General features: G+C 35.7%; 1 protein-coding gene across 10 annotated transcripts in view; it reads right to left on the bottom strand.

Moving 5' to 3' along the window:
* The window catches only part of MATR3 (matrin 3), a 29,043-nt gene extending 12,989 nt beyond the window's left edge, over positions 1-16,054 (bottom strand). For 2 of the 10 annotated variants that reach the window (XM_030319153.2, XM_032592976.1), the window contains exons 1-2: positions 15,928-16,049; positions 4,577-5,663 (exon numbers count right to left, since the gene is read on the bottom strand). In XM_030319153.2, coding sequence (XP_030175013.1) covers positions 4,577-5,488 — 912 coding nt within the window. In that variant the 5' untranslated portion in view covers positions 5,489-5,663; positions 15,928-16,049. Of the gene's footprint in view, positions 1-4,576; positions 5,664-10,054; positions 10,178-12,434; positions 12,850-15,696; positions 15,805-15,927 lie in introns of those variants that run through there. The other 8 variants (XM_032592977.1, XM_030319169.2, XM_032592974.1 and 5 more) reach the window with 8 other exon arrangements.
* Positions 16,055-16,334: the final 280 nt, after the last annotated feature.

The raw sequence follows: 16,334 nt of genomic DNA, 5'->3' as shown, positions 1-16,334 counted from the left end.
ACTGGATAACTTAGTTAACATACTAATAGACCTGACAGGGAAAAGACAGAGTTAATAAAGATCAAGAATAACTGACCTTGACATCAGCTAGACAGTCTAATCTTTGCTGTGGATCAAACTGGATTATATATATAACTGCCTTTATAAAACTCTACATATGATAAAATATCCATGCTTCTACTTTTCTAGAAATGTTATGTGAACAATTAGTTAAAAATAGAATATTTCATTTAATCCAGTCTTGAGGCATTTTCCAAGTGTATTACAGCCATAAAAAGGTAAGATTCAACAGGAATGGCTTTTCCAAAAAAATAAAACAAAAAAAAGTTTATAAAAAAAACTAAGCTGCTATTTTATTTCCCAAAAGTAAAGAAGCAAATTTCAGGAATGTCTGTTTCCAAATTTTAGAGAGGGAAACATTATGTTCTTTAGTATTTGTACTCCTCTGTGGTAATTTTGAATTTAAGGGATTAACTTTTTTCCTATTTTAAGCAAATAAACTTTCTTTAGTTATAAATCCACATATAAATGATCAACATTTTAGACAAGGAGAGTTAAGAAAAGTAGACTCTGACGCCAGACTGCCTAGGATCCATTATCAAGGTGTCACGTAGTAGATATGAATCCTTGGTACATGTTATTGAAATTTGCTAGGATTCAATATTCTTTTAGAATTTTGTGAAAAATGAGTAAATTAATAAAAGTAAACTGCTTATCAGAACATTGCCAGGCACATAAGAAGTGCTCAAAAAAGAAACAAGTGTACTAAAAGCTATCTTATTTTAGAATTCCTGCTTTATAAGTATTGTTTCATAAATTCCCACAAAGTGAGGCAATTTTTGTAATATCCACACTACCTAACACATTACATTTGGAACATAAAAACACAGGCAATGTTTTTAAAAGGGGGTATCACTTAGAGCTGAACTAAAACAAGAAACAAAATTACAAGACATACGTTCTTGAAAAGCTTCAGAATGGTATTTCTTAAAAAAGGAAAAAAAAAGTCTATTACAACTGTCTACATACTTCCTCTTCCCTAATAGCATTAACTAAAATCCCATGAAACAAGTATGGACACTATCTCTACAAGCTAGATTGTCTCTTAAAAATCATGTCTAATAGCTAAGGAACTTGAAGAAATCTCTCCAGCTGGCTCCACTACCAGTTATTTGGGATATAAAAAATTTGTACTTGGAAAACAACAGACTACTGAATTCTTGGAGGACACTTTAAAAATGGCTGTAAGCAAGAGGCACCATAAGTAAAGTTCACCCAATTCAGAAGAGGGATTAAACAAATAACTTAGAATTTTCTGGACTAAAAATATTCAGATTTTATTTAAAATGTCCTTGAGAAATAGTGTACTGGGAGAGGAGTAAAAGTTACTGTATTAGGCACACTTCTAATTCTCAGGAGATGGAAAGGGTATGCAGTTGAACAGAAAACTATTTATATCGAATCCTCTATGCTCTTTAAAGGTTCAAATTTATGGTAAATTGTGGTTGGTCTTTCAAAGCACTAGAAGGCAGGCCAAGATCAAAGAAGCCTTAGGTACCTCCCAAGCCCACCCATTCCTAACCTGCACTATGACACCCCATCTTTGGTTTAAGGTGAGGGTTAAGAGGCGAAATTGTTTTTAAAAAAAAACCTGTATCCTTGGATTCTACACTGAGGTAATTTTCACATCAGATTAATAAAGAAAAAGGATTCCCTTTTTGAATGCAGAAGTTCTGTAGGAAAACTATACTTGCCTTGATGTCTTTGAGATAACTAAATTATACAAAGAAAGGATAATTTGGAGAAGCACTTCTGGAATGGCAGAATAAAGAATAATTTAAGGGCTTCTAGAATAATACTAAAAGGAAAAATGTGAACTCAAGTGACAAGACAGTGAAAAGGCTGTAATGGGTACTTTTCTTTAAGTGAAAGGAATATGAGGGAACTTTGAGGTTGTGTAGAAAAGCTACTTGACATTCTAAACTGACCTAGAAAGAAATAAAAGCAACACCATCACTGAAAGTCATTTAAAATATCAAATGATGACAAATTAGATCAAGTTTTAAACCTAAAAGTTTATTTCACACAGTAAGATGAAGTTTTGATCATGTAAGCTATTTACTATTACCACTAAGTGAAAAGAACAGATTTTCCAAGTTATGCAGCAATACCAGAGAGCAGGATGAAATGTTAAAAAATTTTCATTATCTACTTTCACCACAGGAATTTTCTCTCAAGTCATTGAAATGAGAAAGGACCACAACTAAAGGCAAATAATTTTTTCAATAATGCAGATACCCAGAAAACATCAGCTATGTTAAGGAAACTAGAATACATTAAGAGAACCCAAATGCTTAAAATTCTTAAAATTGGTTCAATTTACAAATACAAATTTTGTAAATCAATCAATCAATCAAAGAGCCTCAAGTAATTCTTAAATGTCCCCAATATTGTGACAGAATACCAAAACTAGCTAGGGCCTAAGCATTTTTACAAATTAAAAATACCTCTTGCACTAGTTAGGGTATCTTACTCTTGAATCCAAAGTTTCATCAGATATTTTCAAGATGTTCTTTTGTTAATTTAGATCCATTTAACTATAGTTATTTGTTAATAATATTGGAGAAAAGAATAATCACATATAGTAACAGAAACTTTTCTCTCATTAAAGCCCTCTTGTAGTTTCTTGTAGTGCATTTGTGTCACTTTACTGTTTTTTCTATGTGCAAGCAACAAAGGCAAATTACTGCTCAAAGTCAGAATAAGGAGATATCCAGAAACAGCTCTTGATGTATGATGACTCCATTAGCTAAGATTTTAAGTCCTTTATAATCACTGTCATTTGAGACACTGTAACTAGCTATTGTCCTTGGAATTTAGAGATCCTATCTGAGAACAATGATCATATTGCTATTTCTGCAAAAGGCAACAAGTAACAGAAAAAACGGAGTCACCAAAGTTTTGTGGACCATTTCATTAAATCAACTCCCACCAGGGTGACAACTTTATTCAACGTATTTGAAAAAAGACAACACTAAAGACACCTATCAGATAAATTTCCTAACTTTTTTTGAAGGGGTTCTGGGTCTTCAATGAAAATTAATCTATGAATTTAAATTTAGCATTCAATGTTAGTTTATTTTATTTGCAGACTAAAATGTTCTTTGTGTTGTACTTTATACATTAATACGAAAGACTTCTGTATTATAGAAATACATATTTACCTAAGAATTAACTTCTTAAAGATATTTTTTAAAGTACTCTGTAAATTCAAATATAGTAAGTCTCTTAATTATCTGAGGCAAAAATACTGAGATCCAAATACAGAAAAGGGAGTGACTAGTAACACTTTTAAATAGAATATTAAAAACAAAATCACTCATGATCTGTGATTTAGTTTACTCAAAAATCAAGTCACTAAAAAATGCATTTTAAAGGGATACATATGAGAAGGAAATGACCCTTCCAGATGTTACTGTAAAGAAAAAACCCTGTCATCGTAATCATCAAATCAATTTCATGGTAGCAACATGTGAAGCAGAGTAACTATACAGCACATCAGGAAATATGGACGGTCAGAGATCATAGATCAAGCTAGTGGAGTGCTAAATTGTTGACTTTTAAGTCAACTGCACTGTATATCGAAAAAAAAAACCTCGGTGAGAATGAGGAATATTGAAAACATTCAAAGAGAAAGGACAACATATTTAAAAGGGCATTTTGAAAAAGCTCCCATTTTGCTGGATGTGATAATTAAAGCAAAGGAGAATTAGATATATATATATATACATATATATATTTTTTTATTGCTCAAATGACTAAACCAGAAGTCTAAGCCTAGTCAGAAAAAGAATATGCTTATGAGGAACATAGAGCAGGATACTGCAGTTGATTTTTCCAAGTCTCTAAAGGGACAGATGCAACATGGGATAATAAAAAGTGAGTTTTGAAGCATGTTTAAGAAAGTTGTGGAAAAGGAGAAAAAAAATGATGAAAAATTTCAGTCATAGTATGAGAGTTTGGGTTAAAGGGAAATTAAAAAAGAAGAATGAACTAATCTAAAATATGAAACATACTGAAACAAACACCAGGGCTCTACATTAACTCTTTCCCTGTAGCCACAGATAAGGAAAAAAAGAGAATTGTTCAAGAATACATCTTTACTACATACAAATCAGCAATCAAGACAGATGGAGAGCTGAAATCTAGCATCCTGAATGGCAGAGCACATTGACTGCAAAAAAAATAAAAATACTTAAAACAATTCAACAAAGCAGACAAAAAACCTGCTTAAATATATGATTAAGAAGAACATATTGATGCCAAAAACCAACAAGATAATTCCAGTGGATGACAGCTTTGTGGCCAGAAGTTATCTAGGCAGATTGTATTAATGTAAAGCCCTGGTTTAATGCTCAAAAACAATTACTTTCCAAATAAAGTGTTCTCAAAAGTATAAAAATTCTCGATCAACTCAGTGTCACCAGACTACAGAATTAGAGTAAAAGATATAGGTAAATACAGAATAGGCACTACAATGTAAAAGAAATTAGAAGTATCTGTTGCATTAACTCACCTTATTAGAATGAACTGGCAAATCACATATAGAGCACAGATGGGGATAACCCTTCGGTAAGAGTCCATGGAAGTCTTCAATATTGCTACTTGGAGGAGCGCCCCTCTTTTTCTCAAAGAGAGATCTCTCTTGTAAGGGGCCAGGACCACGTCCCATTCTCTCATACTCACTGTCAAATTTATGATAGTTATGCGAGGTCTCACCAAAAAAAGAATCATCCCTACACCTTTCTCCATCTCTTAATCTGTCATCTTCATAATCCATTCTGTCATAATAACCAGATTCTTGAGAACGACTTCCATGGTCATAATCAAGCACTGGGTTGAGACTAGGACCACGATCATCAAAACTATCTCTTCTAAAGTGCCTTTTTTCTTCCCAATCATCCCTAGGTACTCTGTATGGTGGTTCCCGTGTAGCAGATCTGCCATCTCTACCATAACTCAATGTAGGGCCTTCTTCAGTTCTCCTCCTTTTAAGCTGTAGAAGGATTTGGGGCAAATTCTCAGGAGTAATCTTGTCCTCTGGATAACGACTCAGTTCATCTAAGTCTCTAGCAGACAGACCAAAGCTGGCCAAAATGTTACTGGCCTGGTCTGCATCTCCACGGTGTTGAGAAGACAAAGGGAGTGGACCTCTACTTCCAATGTTAAATATAGACTGCAAATTATGGGAAGAAGTACTAGCAGAAGACAGTGCACTATGAGCTCCTTGTTGATTCAATGAAGAACTCATTCCAAGATTCATTAAACTAGCAAGGCGTGCAGTACCCTGGTTCATCCTTCCAAGAGATGCTGGCATACTTAAAGACTGGGTAGCAGCAGCAAGAAGGCCTATTCCTGCTGCAGACAGGTCACGCCCATGACCCTGTGAGTCCCTACCGAGAGATGACTGCTGGAATGACTTGGACATTGTAGAACTATCTCTTGTCTAGTTTATAGACTTAAAAAATTTTTTTTAAAGATGGCCAAAAAGAAAGCTCAAACTAGCAAACTAGGTTAACTTTGCTTCAAAAAATGGTAACGCCAAGAAAAAGGATCAATAAGGACTGTAGAATCTTCTTCAAGCTGAGAACCAGCAGACAACTCTGTAGAAAAATAAGCAGTTTTAGTCATAAATCCCTTTAAGTAGATGCTGTTTTTTTTAGAAAAAAAACTTATGCATCATGTTGATTAAAAAAAAAAAAACATTTAAGATCTCAAACTTACAAGGAATTTATTACATATCTTAAACAGATTTCAGATGTATGCAGAGCCTGCATATAGATATTTAAAAAGTAGTCTTTCATGCTAAAGTTTATTAAAGGGAATTTCATACTGAATTTAAAAACATTTCAATTGAAGGATTAGATGTCTGAGCACATCAAAATTTCAAATAAAAATATAGATGGGTCTCTTCTTTTGGAAGAATAAAAATACACCCTATAGTATGATGTTTTAAGTTTCAGGAAAAGACTAAAAAACAAAAAACCAAGGTCCGCAAGTCAAAGATGAATCAGTTGTATTCTGCTTTAGAAAATGAGACCTATTTATTACTATCAGAAAGAACCAAGTAAAATCACAAGTAAATGAAGCTTAGGTGTCAAGTACCTAGTATAAGATCTAAGACCAAACATAATAGTTGAGACTTTTATGCAGCAAAATCAATCTGAGGTAAAGACAGATGTGAAGGAAAATAAGTGACTTCCTACTTTAAGGATTTCTGCACAAATTTAAGCCATATAACTAATTGCCTTCCTTAATGTCCATCCTATATCAGGCAGTGCATATTTCATTTCTAATCTTAAAAAAGTAAGGAGAACTAGGTATGGTCAATGTAGAAATAGGAGAACTCCCAAGAAAAAACCCAGGTACAGGAAGTACAGGTGATTTAAAGAAGTGAAATTCCCCCCTAAGTTAGCATCCATCAAAGCTCATTTAATATTCACGGCTACAGAACCTCCAGAGCTCAAAACAGATAAAAATGAAATTGTGCTTATATAGATTTGTTAACTTTTCACAAGAACAGCTCAATCACCTGGAAATTTTAAATTCTGAATACAATCCCCCAAGACATGTTTCTGGATGAAATTACTTTCATTATCTTCCTTAAATCATTATTTTATCTCAGAAATTGGTACAGAGGAATTTGCAAAGCATTTACAAATGATTCTCATTAAATATCAAACGATGCACGTAACAATTGTTCTTGATGAAACAATTATCTCTAATCACAACTATATACAGAGATTAACTCTTAAGTTGTTTGCCACATAATTCTATTAAGAAGCATTGCTCTGTTAAGTTTCACACATTTGATCACCCATACACCTGAGCAATGGTGGTTTAATATTATTAAGCTTTATTACATTAAAAACTGGGCAATATTCAATAGTTACAAGTCTATTATGGGACCAATTCCACCAATGATCCAATAAAGCAAGGAAACACTGGACATACAGTGGTAGAAGAAGTATAAAAAAAAAGTTGCAGGCAAGACTTAGATTTTACAAAAAGATGTAACAAAGTTAAAAAGACACAAATGCTATCAGAGGTGACTGGAATTACAGAAGATGTTTTTGCACACCAAGAAAGATGAAACTGAGAAAAGATACTAAAGAAACTAGTTCTTGATGAGATCTACAATGTAAACTACTTCTGCTTTAAGAATAATAAAATAAAGACAAGAGTAAGCGGACTTTTTTGGATGAGTTTCTTTGGTATGTCTGATAAACGCCACACAGGATGGCAGTTGAAATACCGTGTAAACATTTAGGACCCTCTAAATTTTCACGTATACTTTCTCTTAAGAGGTCAAAACCATTAGAGGGTTTTTCAAAATCAGTATTTCAAAGCATCAACATTACTATTAATTTGCTGTTCGTGTTACAGCCAAAGCTGCATAATAAAGAAAAACCAGTTGTTTTTTTTTGTTTGTTTTAAAGAACTATTCCTTTCCCTTAGGGAAATTATACAATAATATTAGTGAATGTGTAAAAATTTAATTGATCACACTTTAAAGAAATGGTTGTTAGATTACAAATATCTCAATTACTTTTCTTTGTAGCATGTATGAAAGGGGTAGATCTGCAAAAAGGAAACAAGAGAAGGTAAAAGATAACCTTAAGACAAAACAGAAAATGGATGTCAGAAAAACTCAGAAAAAGAGCAAGACAAACAATGTAAATCCCATGACAACTTGTAATCTCGTAAGAATAACCTTAATATTTTTGAGATTCAGAGTTTGAACTTAAATGTAGCCCCACACAAGGACATGAGACATTATAAGTGAAAAGTGACTTAAGTCAGACTTTTGAAATTCTTATTTTTTTAAAATTAGAACAAAGAAACTGAGAGAAATCAGACATGACAGCACTGTTCAAAGAGCACTTATGAAAACAGTTCCTTTACTATCTTTGTGGTCAGTGGTAATAAAAAGACAATTCATTTTAAAAGCTAATTTAAATTTAAGCAAGACCTACTGCCTACTAAAGTCAGCACAACACTGAGATGTTTACTAAATTAAGTTTTTTTTAAAGGTTAGCTTATTGTACTGTTATGTCTTTTCCCCATAATTACAAAATGACCTTTTCATAGTACGCTACAATAGAGGTTAATAAAGTTCAAAGTAGTTTGAGATAACTAATCTAGAATGTGATGTCAAAATCCAGTATGTCCATTTAAAATCTCAATGCCCATCAATGCAAAAAACCTTTCACTCCCAAAAAAGGGTAGTACCTCTACCCTAAAATCAGGAAACCTGATTTAAATAAAATAATCAATAATTTAAATAATTAAGCTAGAATGTTTAAGCCTAGTTCATGATCTAAGTGTAAATGTTACTAAAAATGTTAACTTCATGTTCAACATCTGAACAAAGAGCTGTATGTATGGTTAAGAAGTTTCAGTTAGTAACATTCAACTGTCCCCCTTTGATGAATAACCATCTTCATTAGATTTACTTCAGGGTGAAGGGAAGCAAATGGTTGTTCCACATCTAGATTTCCTAAGTAAAATAACAATTTCTTATTAGTCCTATTATTCATTCAGAGGGTTATTTTGCAGGGTTACTAAAATGAGCATAAGGGGTCTTCAGTTCTTTAAAACATAGAAAAAAGCCTTTAGCTTCTAAATTCAAAAATTTTAAATGCTCTTTTAAAGATATCTAACTACTACCATATGGAACTTTAGCTATATTCTCAATTCTGTGCAATAATCGCTTCTTAAAAACTAATTTTAACACATGTATAATCCTAAAAGTTTGTAGAAATACTCAAGGAAAGAAAACCTTTATATTGGTATTATTTTAAACCTTTAATCCTATAAAAACTTATAAGCAACAGCTAGAAAACTGTAGCTTCTTATAGTATTTTTCCCCTTCTGAATTAAAAACACGAAAGGGATGTAAGAAATTTTCTTCTATGGAAGGAAACACCCTTGTGATTTGTCAAATTATTCATGTGAAATACACCAAATAACATTTAAGCTAGCAACCAACACCACCAACACAGCAAAAATATCCTAATTATGTCACCAATAGATACATGGCAGGGATAGTTCACTATTAGTAATTTCAAAGAAGCATTATTTGGAAAGACAGCTGCTTAATTTTTGTCATCAATCACACAGAAGCATGGATTCCTGTGGTCAGAATTTTTAAACCAATCACCTGACTCATTTCCAATTATAGTATAGAGTTAGGTTAATGATTCCATATTTAGAAGTTTCTCGCGTATTAATTTTATAATGGCCTTATAATTCACTAACAGTTTCCATTTCAAAGTCAGTAAATTTTCATTTTAATGTTAGTTCACATCTCTATATACTTTCTTAATAAATTTTCTAATTTGTATTTCATTTAAGGGTTTGATTTTTAAAAAATGGGGGCACCTGGGTGACTCAGTCAGTTAAGTGTCTGACTTTGGCTCAGGTCATGATCTCATGGTTCATGAGTTCCAGCCTCATATCAAGCTCCAAGCTGACAGCGCGGAGCCTATTTGAGATTCTCTTTCTGTCCTTGTCTCTGCCCCTACCTGACTCATGTTTTTCCCCCCTCTCTCAAAATAAACAAACCATAAAAATAAATAAATGGAATATAGGGGCACCCAGCCGCCCCAGCCAGTAGTGCATGGAATTCTTGATGGCACAGTCATGAGTTCAAACCCGACACTGGGTGTAGAACATACTTAAAATTAATATATATATAGTAATATATTTTAGTATCTGAGGAACCATTCAATCTTTTATATAGAGAGCTTAAACCACTTAAAACCTTATAATCTGTGGCTCTTCAGTGCCACAATCTCACTTTAGTATGGCTTACCTTTGAGTAACTTTTTAAAGGTTTTTAAAAAATAAAATGAATAGTAAAATTCTTAGGAAATAAAGTAATAGCTCTATTCATTTCAGTTTTGTGTAAAGCAGCATGTGCCTCATACAACAGGGGAAAACAAAACATTATAAAATGTAGTGCTGAGAAGGTTGAAAAACCAGTATTAACCTTTTAAAGATCCTTTATGATTATCATTCTTAATCCATTTTACAGACCTGGATTCAACTTCTAGCCCACTTCTTGATCCTTAGGCTAATGATAAAAGTGTTTGTTGCAAAGTGCCTTCAGCTGCTAAAATAGAAAACATGTTAATCAGGAGGGATTCCTATTCAGGGTTAGAGTATTTTTCTTCTTCCTAGACTTAAAATTTTTTCTTAGCAACTTTCAATCACACATTAAACATTTTCAGATTAAAGCAATACAGGATAGAAAGTTATTCCATTTACCTACCATTTTGGATTCAATTTGATTTTGACACTAGCTTAGATTACTTCTCTACTTAAATGCAAAATGAGGGGCCCCTGGGTGGTTCAGTTGGTTAAGCGTCAACTCTTGATTTCAGCACAGGTCATATCTCACAGTTCCCGAGATCGACCTACCACGTAAGGCTCAGTACTGACATTGAAGGGCCTGCTTGGGACTCTCTCTCTGTGCCCCTTCCTGGTTTGTACTCTCAAAATAAACAAACTTAAAGAAAAAGAGAAAGCAAAACGAGTGGTTTTTTCAAGCTGCCATTGTGCACTCTTAAGATTTTTCCTTCCACTCTTCATGTTCTATTCTCTTGGTTTCCACAAACATTTGTTCAACTCTTTGATTTGGTATATACTGAGATTTTTGGAGCCCAAATACCTTGATTTGGATGCAAGTCCTACTACAAAATAGTTGACTTTGAACAAGTCACTTAACATTTGTTTTGCTGTCATTCGTAATATGGGAATGAAAACAATACCCATTTCACAAGGCTGTAAACATTTAATAAATTAGTCCACATAAAACACTTAGAATGGTTTCTGGCACATGGTTAGCACCATAATAATCATCTACTTTGATGTAACATCATCTGATCCTAACAACCAATGAGAAAAACTTCAGATGCAAAAGGACTGACCCAAAGACAATAAAGAGCTTATAAACCTTTCACATACACTGTACTCCCCATTTCATACATCAACTTTAGTGTCTCATTCATTTGTACTCAAAGCTGGATTTGAATTAATGTTTGAATTTTGCTACTGAATCAGATGTTAACTTTAAATGACACCAGATTTAAAGACTGGTAGTCACCTAAACAACACTGAAGAAAAGAACCAGATGCTAGAGGAAGTGAACAAATTAAACCTCCTCTTCCTCCTTCATTCTCTAAAGCCAATCTACCTTTAAATTATCCTGTCATCCTTCAAAACGAAGGCCTTACACCTCTCCTGCCATAACCTTACTGAAAAGCCTCAGTCCTCCTCTTTAAATTAAAACAATTTTAATTTTTTTTAATGTTTACTTTTGAGGGGCATAGAGAGAGAGGGAGACAGGATCTAAAGCGGGCTGCCACGCTGACAAGCAGAGAGCCCAATGTTGCACTCGAACCCATGTACTAGGAGATCATGACCTGAGAAGCCGGACGCTTAACGGACACTCAGGTGCCCCTAAAACAAAAATTTTAATTAAATTAAAAAAAAATTAAACTTAAGATTTCATTGCTACTTCATATAAATTTTAATTTCCAAGTCTTGAGCCTAATATATGCACAGAACATCAAAGATAGACAGCTGGAAATAATAAGGAAGCTGCATCACATCAAAGGCACTCCATCTACTCAGATCTGCCACAGTAATTATATTTAAGCCAGGAAAGATAACATAGCAGTTTATCATACAACTCCTATTGTACTATAAGTTTATATTTATGCTTATAATAGATACATGCTACAGTGAGTCAAAAACTAGAGAACTTAAAAAACCACTTATAAGTATCTTTTAAAGGCCACATCCCTACAATTCTCTCAAACCATTGGCTTTTCTCTCTGTTCTAGTTTTAATGATCCACTAAGATTTTCTACGTGTAAACTTTTATTTTTAAATCACGAATTTCAGAACTCTTAATTTTAATGATCCAACAAGGCCCGATATATAGGTAAGAATTATAAATTACAGAGCTTTGTTTCTTTGCAGTGTTATCCGTGGAATAACCATGTGTGTGTGTGTATATATATATATATGTATGAAGAAACTTGCAAATCTGTACTGTCTACAACCCTTCCACTCCACCCTCAACAAACTCAGTACTGTCCATCCCAAAGTCAAGTCCACTCAGAACCTGTTGCCCCAAGTGTAGGACAGTTTTAATGCAACTCTAAAAAAAAGTGTGCATTTACAAAAAGTATATACATATTTTTAAAAAGTATCTTTAACTGAAAAATGTACTAAGAGTAATATCTAAGAAACCATTACCCAATTCTTCGGTTTTGATCATTCTTAAAATAGTTTAATGGCTGCACTTCACATTGTAATCTAATTACCATTAGTTTCTATAAAGGTAAATTCAATATTCTTACATAAGGATGCCTTAAGATTCCTCCATTTGTCTACACATAATAACCAGAGTATGTTACAGAATAAACACCACTTTTTGTCACTTTTGAATACTCTGCACTTCAGACTTCAAGAAGCTGGCTCACTTTTATCTTAATTCCCCTCAAAAATACACGAGGTCCTAAAAAAACAAAACACAAAGTATTGGTCTTTTAAGCAGTCTACCATGTACAAAAAAGTTTCACCACCCTCCCCATATAAAAATTTGTGTAATTTCTTGTGGAAATTTCAGAAAAACAAATTGAAGGAAATATAAATCACCCATAAAGCTAACACCAACATCCAGAACCCACACATTTTGGTACGTCTCTATTTTTATGTTTATTCCTAAATTCCTTTAAGAAACAACCAAAAAAAAGTATTTTGGGGCCCACCAAAATTTTTATTTTCTTTCCAAGTAATATTATATTCATTTTCCCATGATTACTCTTGCTAAAACATTCTTTTAAAAAACTATATAGATGTCCATCTGATGGCCACACTGTAATTAGCAGATCTCTAAGTGTTGAATCTTTCAGAGTTTTAGTAAGCTTAATAGCATAGATTAACATTTATGTGCACAAATCTTTAAAGAAATTTTTTGTTTATTTTTGAGAAAGAGAGTGAGCAAGCGGAGGAGGGTCAGGTAAGAGAGGGAGACACAGAATCTCAAGCAGGTCAGCACAGAGCCCAATACGGGGCTCGAACTCACGAACCACAAGACCACGACCTGAGCCGAAGTAAGACGCTTAACCGACAGTCACTCAGGCACTCTATATGTGCACAAATCTTTTACATACTATTCTCTTAGAATAAATTCCTGTAAGTATAGCCCTTCCACTTTTTTAGGTTTATTTTTAATTATTTTTAGTTTTTCTTAATTTTTTAAGTTTACATCCAAGTTAGCATGTAGTGCAACAATGATTTCAGGAGTAGATTCCTTAATGCCCCTTACCAATTTAGCCCCCCTCCCATCCCCTCCAGTAACCCTCTGTTTGTTCTCCCTATTTAAGTCTTTATGTTTTTGTCCCCTTCCCTGTTTTTATATTATTTTTGCTTCCCTTCCCTTATGTTCATCTGTTTTGTATCTTACCTGTTTTGTATCTTAAAGTCCTCATATGAGTGAAGTCATGTATTTGTCTAATTTCGCTTAACCTAATACCCTCTAGTTTCATTCACATAGTTGCGAATGGCAAGATTTCATTCTTTTTGATTGCTAATACTCCATTGTGTATATGTGTGTGTGTATACACACACACACACACACACACATATATACACACCACATCTTTATCCATTCATCCATCAATGGACATTTGTAGCCCTTCCATTTTCAAGCCTATTTATTATAAGGTGAGTCTGAATCACGTATCCAATCAAGATGCAAGTGTTCTAGAATAAACCTACAGCACTGCCCATTTGACTATTATTACCACCACCTCCTTGGGCTTTAATCTTCTCTCATAAAATTAAAGATTTGAATTACATTTTATTTCTGAAGTCATGTAGGACGATTTACTTACATTCCTCAGTTGTTAAAATTTGTTTGCCTATCATTAGCAGACTTGTATTATTACTTAGCCTTTATGCTTCCCTAAAAGTGTTAATAAAATGAGTATGTTTAAAGGCTCCTTTAACGTACATAGTCATCAGGTCAAGAGTGGTTAAATCCTTTCCAATTAGTTCAAAAGGCTATGTAAAGGCAACTTCACTTACATATAGCTGAGAAGGGAGTTATGTGAAGATAAAGGGAAAATTTCCTCTCTGGGTAAAACACACGTTAATGTTATAACCACATAAATGTTAAGTTCAAGGGCAGAAATGTAAATTTAAAGCACTTCACCACAAACAGCATCTGGCTAAAGATCTCTTCCTAATCTTACATAACCAAGCACAACAATCATTTAGTACTTCAATTGTGTTCAATTTCAACTTTGCAAAAAGATTCAGGTTAAGTGCAGAAGGAATACAGAGTTTATGTAACAACAACAACAAAATCTATCTCTACTTTCATTTCTGACAGTATTACCGTTGAAAAATTATGACGACAGACCGCGCATATGACTGAGCTATTGACTTTTCCAAATGATATTTTCAACCTTTATTTAAATAGTCTAAAATAGAAATTTTCCCGCCGAGTACAACTGTTTCAATGTAACTGGAAGAAAACTGTCTTTTATCGACTTCTTAAAAATTTTAAACCAAGCTCTAGTCACCACACAGAACGCATCATCAAGACAAAATCTCATGACTAAGACCTGGGAATCAACGATTCTCACATTATTCCAGCGCGCTTGAAGACTAGAAATTTCGGAATCGCCATAAACGTTCTAGAAATATCTGGCTAGAAAACTGTAACTGATCCAATAGGAATATTCCACAGAATAGGGCCACAGGGCAGGAAAAACATTTAGAATTATTCCATGGCACATGGGAAAAGTCCCTGTAAAACACCGAACAAGGCACAAAGCTAGCAATGAAAAGAACAACGATGCGCCTACACCACGGTACTCCAAACCCTTTGTCTGGAAACCGGAAGGTCCCACAACATACGATCCTCTCTAGATGAACGCAGACTGATAATATTTTAATAAAGAGAAAAGAAATATTAGGTGACTCTCTAAACAAGAACAAGTATCTTGGCTCGCAGCCTACTGCAGGAGGCTTTCTCCACGACGCAATACGAAAAACAAGCGTTAACGTTTCATTTTTCGGCCATTTTTACGCGATGGGGGTGGGGAGGAATTGTTTCTGAGGTCCAGCTAAAATCCCGCGCGCATGTGTGTGGGCGGGGGACAGGGGAGTCTTAGAGGGCGCTATGAAGCGATGGGCGAAGAGCACAGGGAAGGCCGCGAACCAAGAGAATAAAGAAACGCTCCTCAAACGACTAAGCTTTTCAGAGTCTGCGAAATCCTCCATTTTGCGGCACATTTTTAGGGGCAAACAGGAAAAACAAGACAAAACAGACACCTATCTGGGGCTGGCCCTATTCCAAGACTTCTCTGCTTTAACTATTCTCCCCAAACGGCAGGCCCCCAGTGGACAGTCAGTCCCTCAGGCCTCGAGCGCTCCTCCCTTCGCCTTAGCGCTGCAGTCCGCGTGTAACGGGCTCGTCGTCCCGCCCCCGCCCACAGCAAGCCTAGGACGCGGGAAGCTCGGTCGATCTGCTGCCCTTTGCGCCCCCCGACTCTCCCGCCGCACCCCGGGCCCTTGGCTGGCCGCGTGTCTCCCCCCGAGACCGCTCACCTCCGCCGCCCGAGGAGGCTGGTTGCGCCGCCACTGCGCTCCTAACATGGCGGCCGCCGATCAGGCGGCTCACATACGCAGCGAGGAGGGAGGCAGAGCGGGCGAGCGGGAGCGAGCAAGAAAGGCGCGCCGCCGGCTCCCCACGGCCCCTGTCGCCGTCGCTGCCTTCTCCCGGCGGACGCGGAGAGCCCCCGGCCACCCCACCCCAATTCTTACCCGCTTCACGCCTACCTTAAGGAAAGGGAGAGGGAAAAGGAGAGATACCTCTCTCCTAGCGAGCGGGACGCGGAGGCTCCCACAATCCCCCGCAGCAACGGCGAGGGTAAGAGGTGGCAGGAGCGGCTGCAAGAACAAACCCGCTCTCGCGAGAGAGTTCTCCCCCACCCCACCCCCTCTCAGGTCCCGTTTCTGCGCGCGGCAGGCCCCTCCTCCTACTCAGTGAGCGTATACTGCTCACGCTGATGGCGGTCGTTGTTCTCTAATCCTGCAGCCCGCCTGTGGCGGGAAATGGATAGAGAACCTGTTTACAGGTTCGAGTCCCATTTCCCAAAAAGGCTTTCCCCCAACCCTTGAACTGCCTGATGCAAAATTTAAATAAGGGTATGCGTTAGAAGCGAGTCGCAGGAATCACTAGTTAG

Source organism: Lynx canadensis, chromosome A1, assembly GCF_007474595.2.
Source record: "Lynx canadensis isolate LIC74 chromosome A1, mLynCan4.pri.v2, whole genome shotgun sequence".
In the NCBI taxonomy this organism is placed as follows: Eukaryota; Metazoa; Chordata; class Mammalia; order Carnivora; family Felidae; genus Lynx; species Lynx canadensis.
This window is presented reverse-complemented; position numbering and strand designations above follow the sequence as displayed.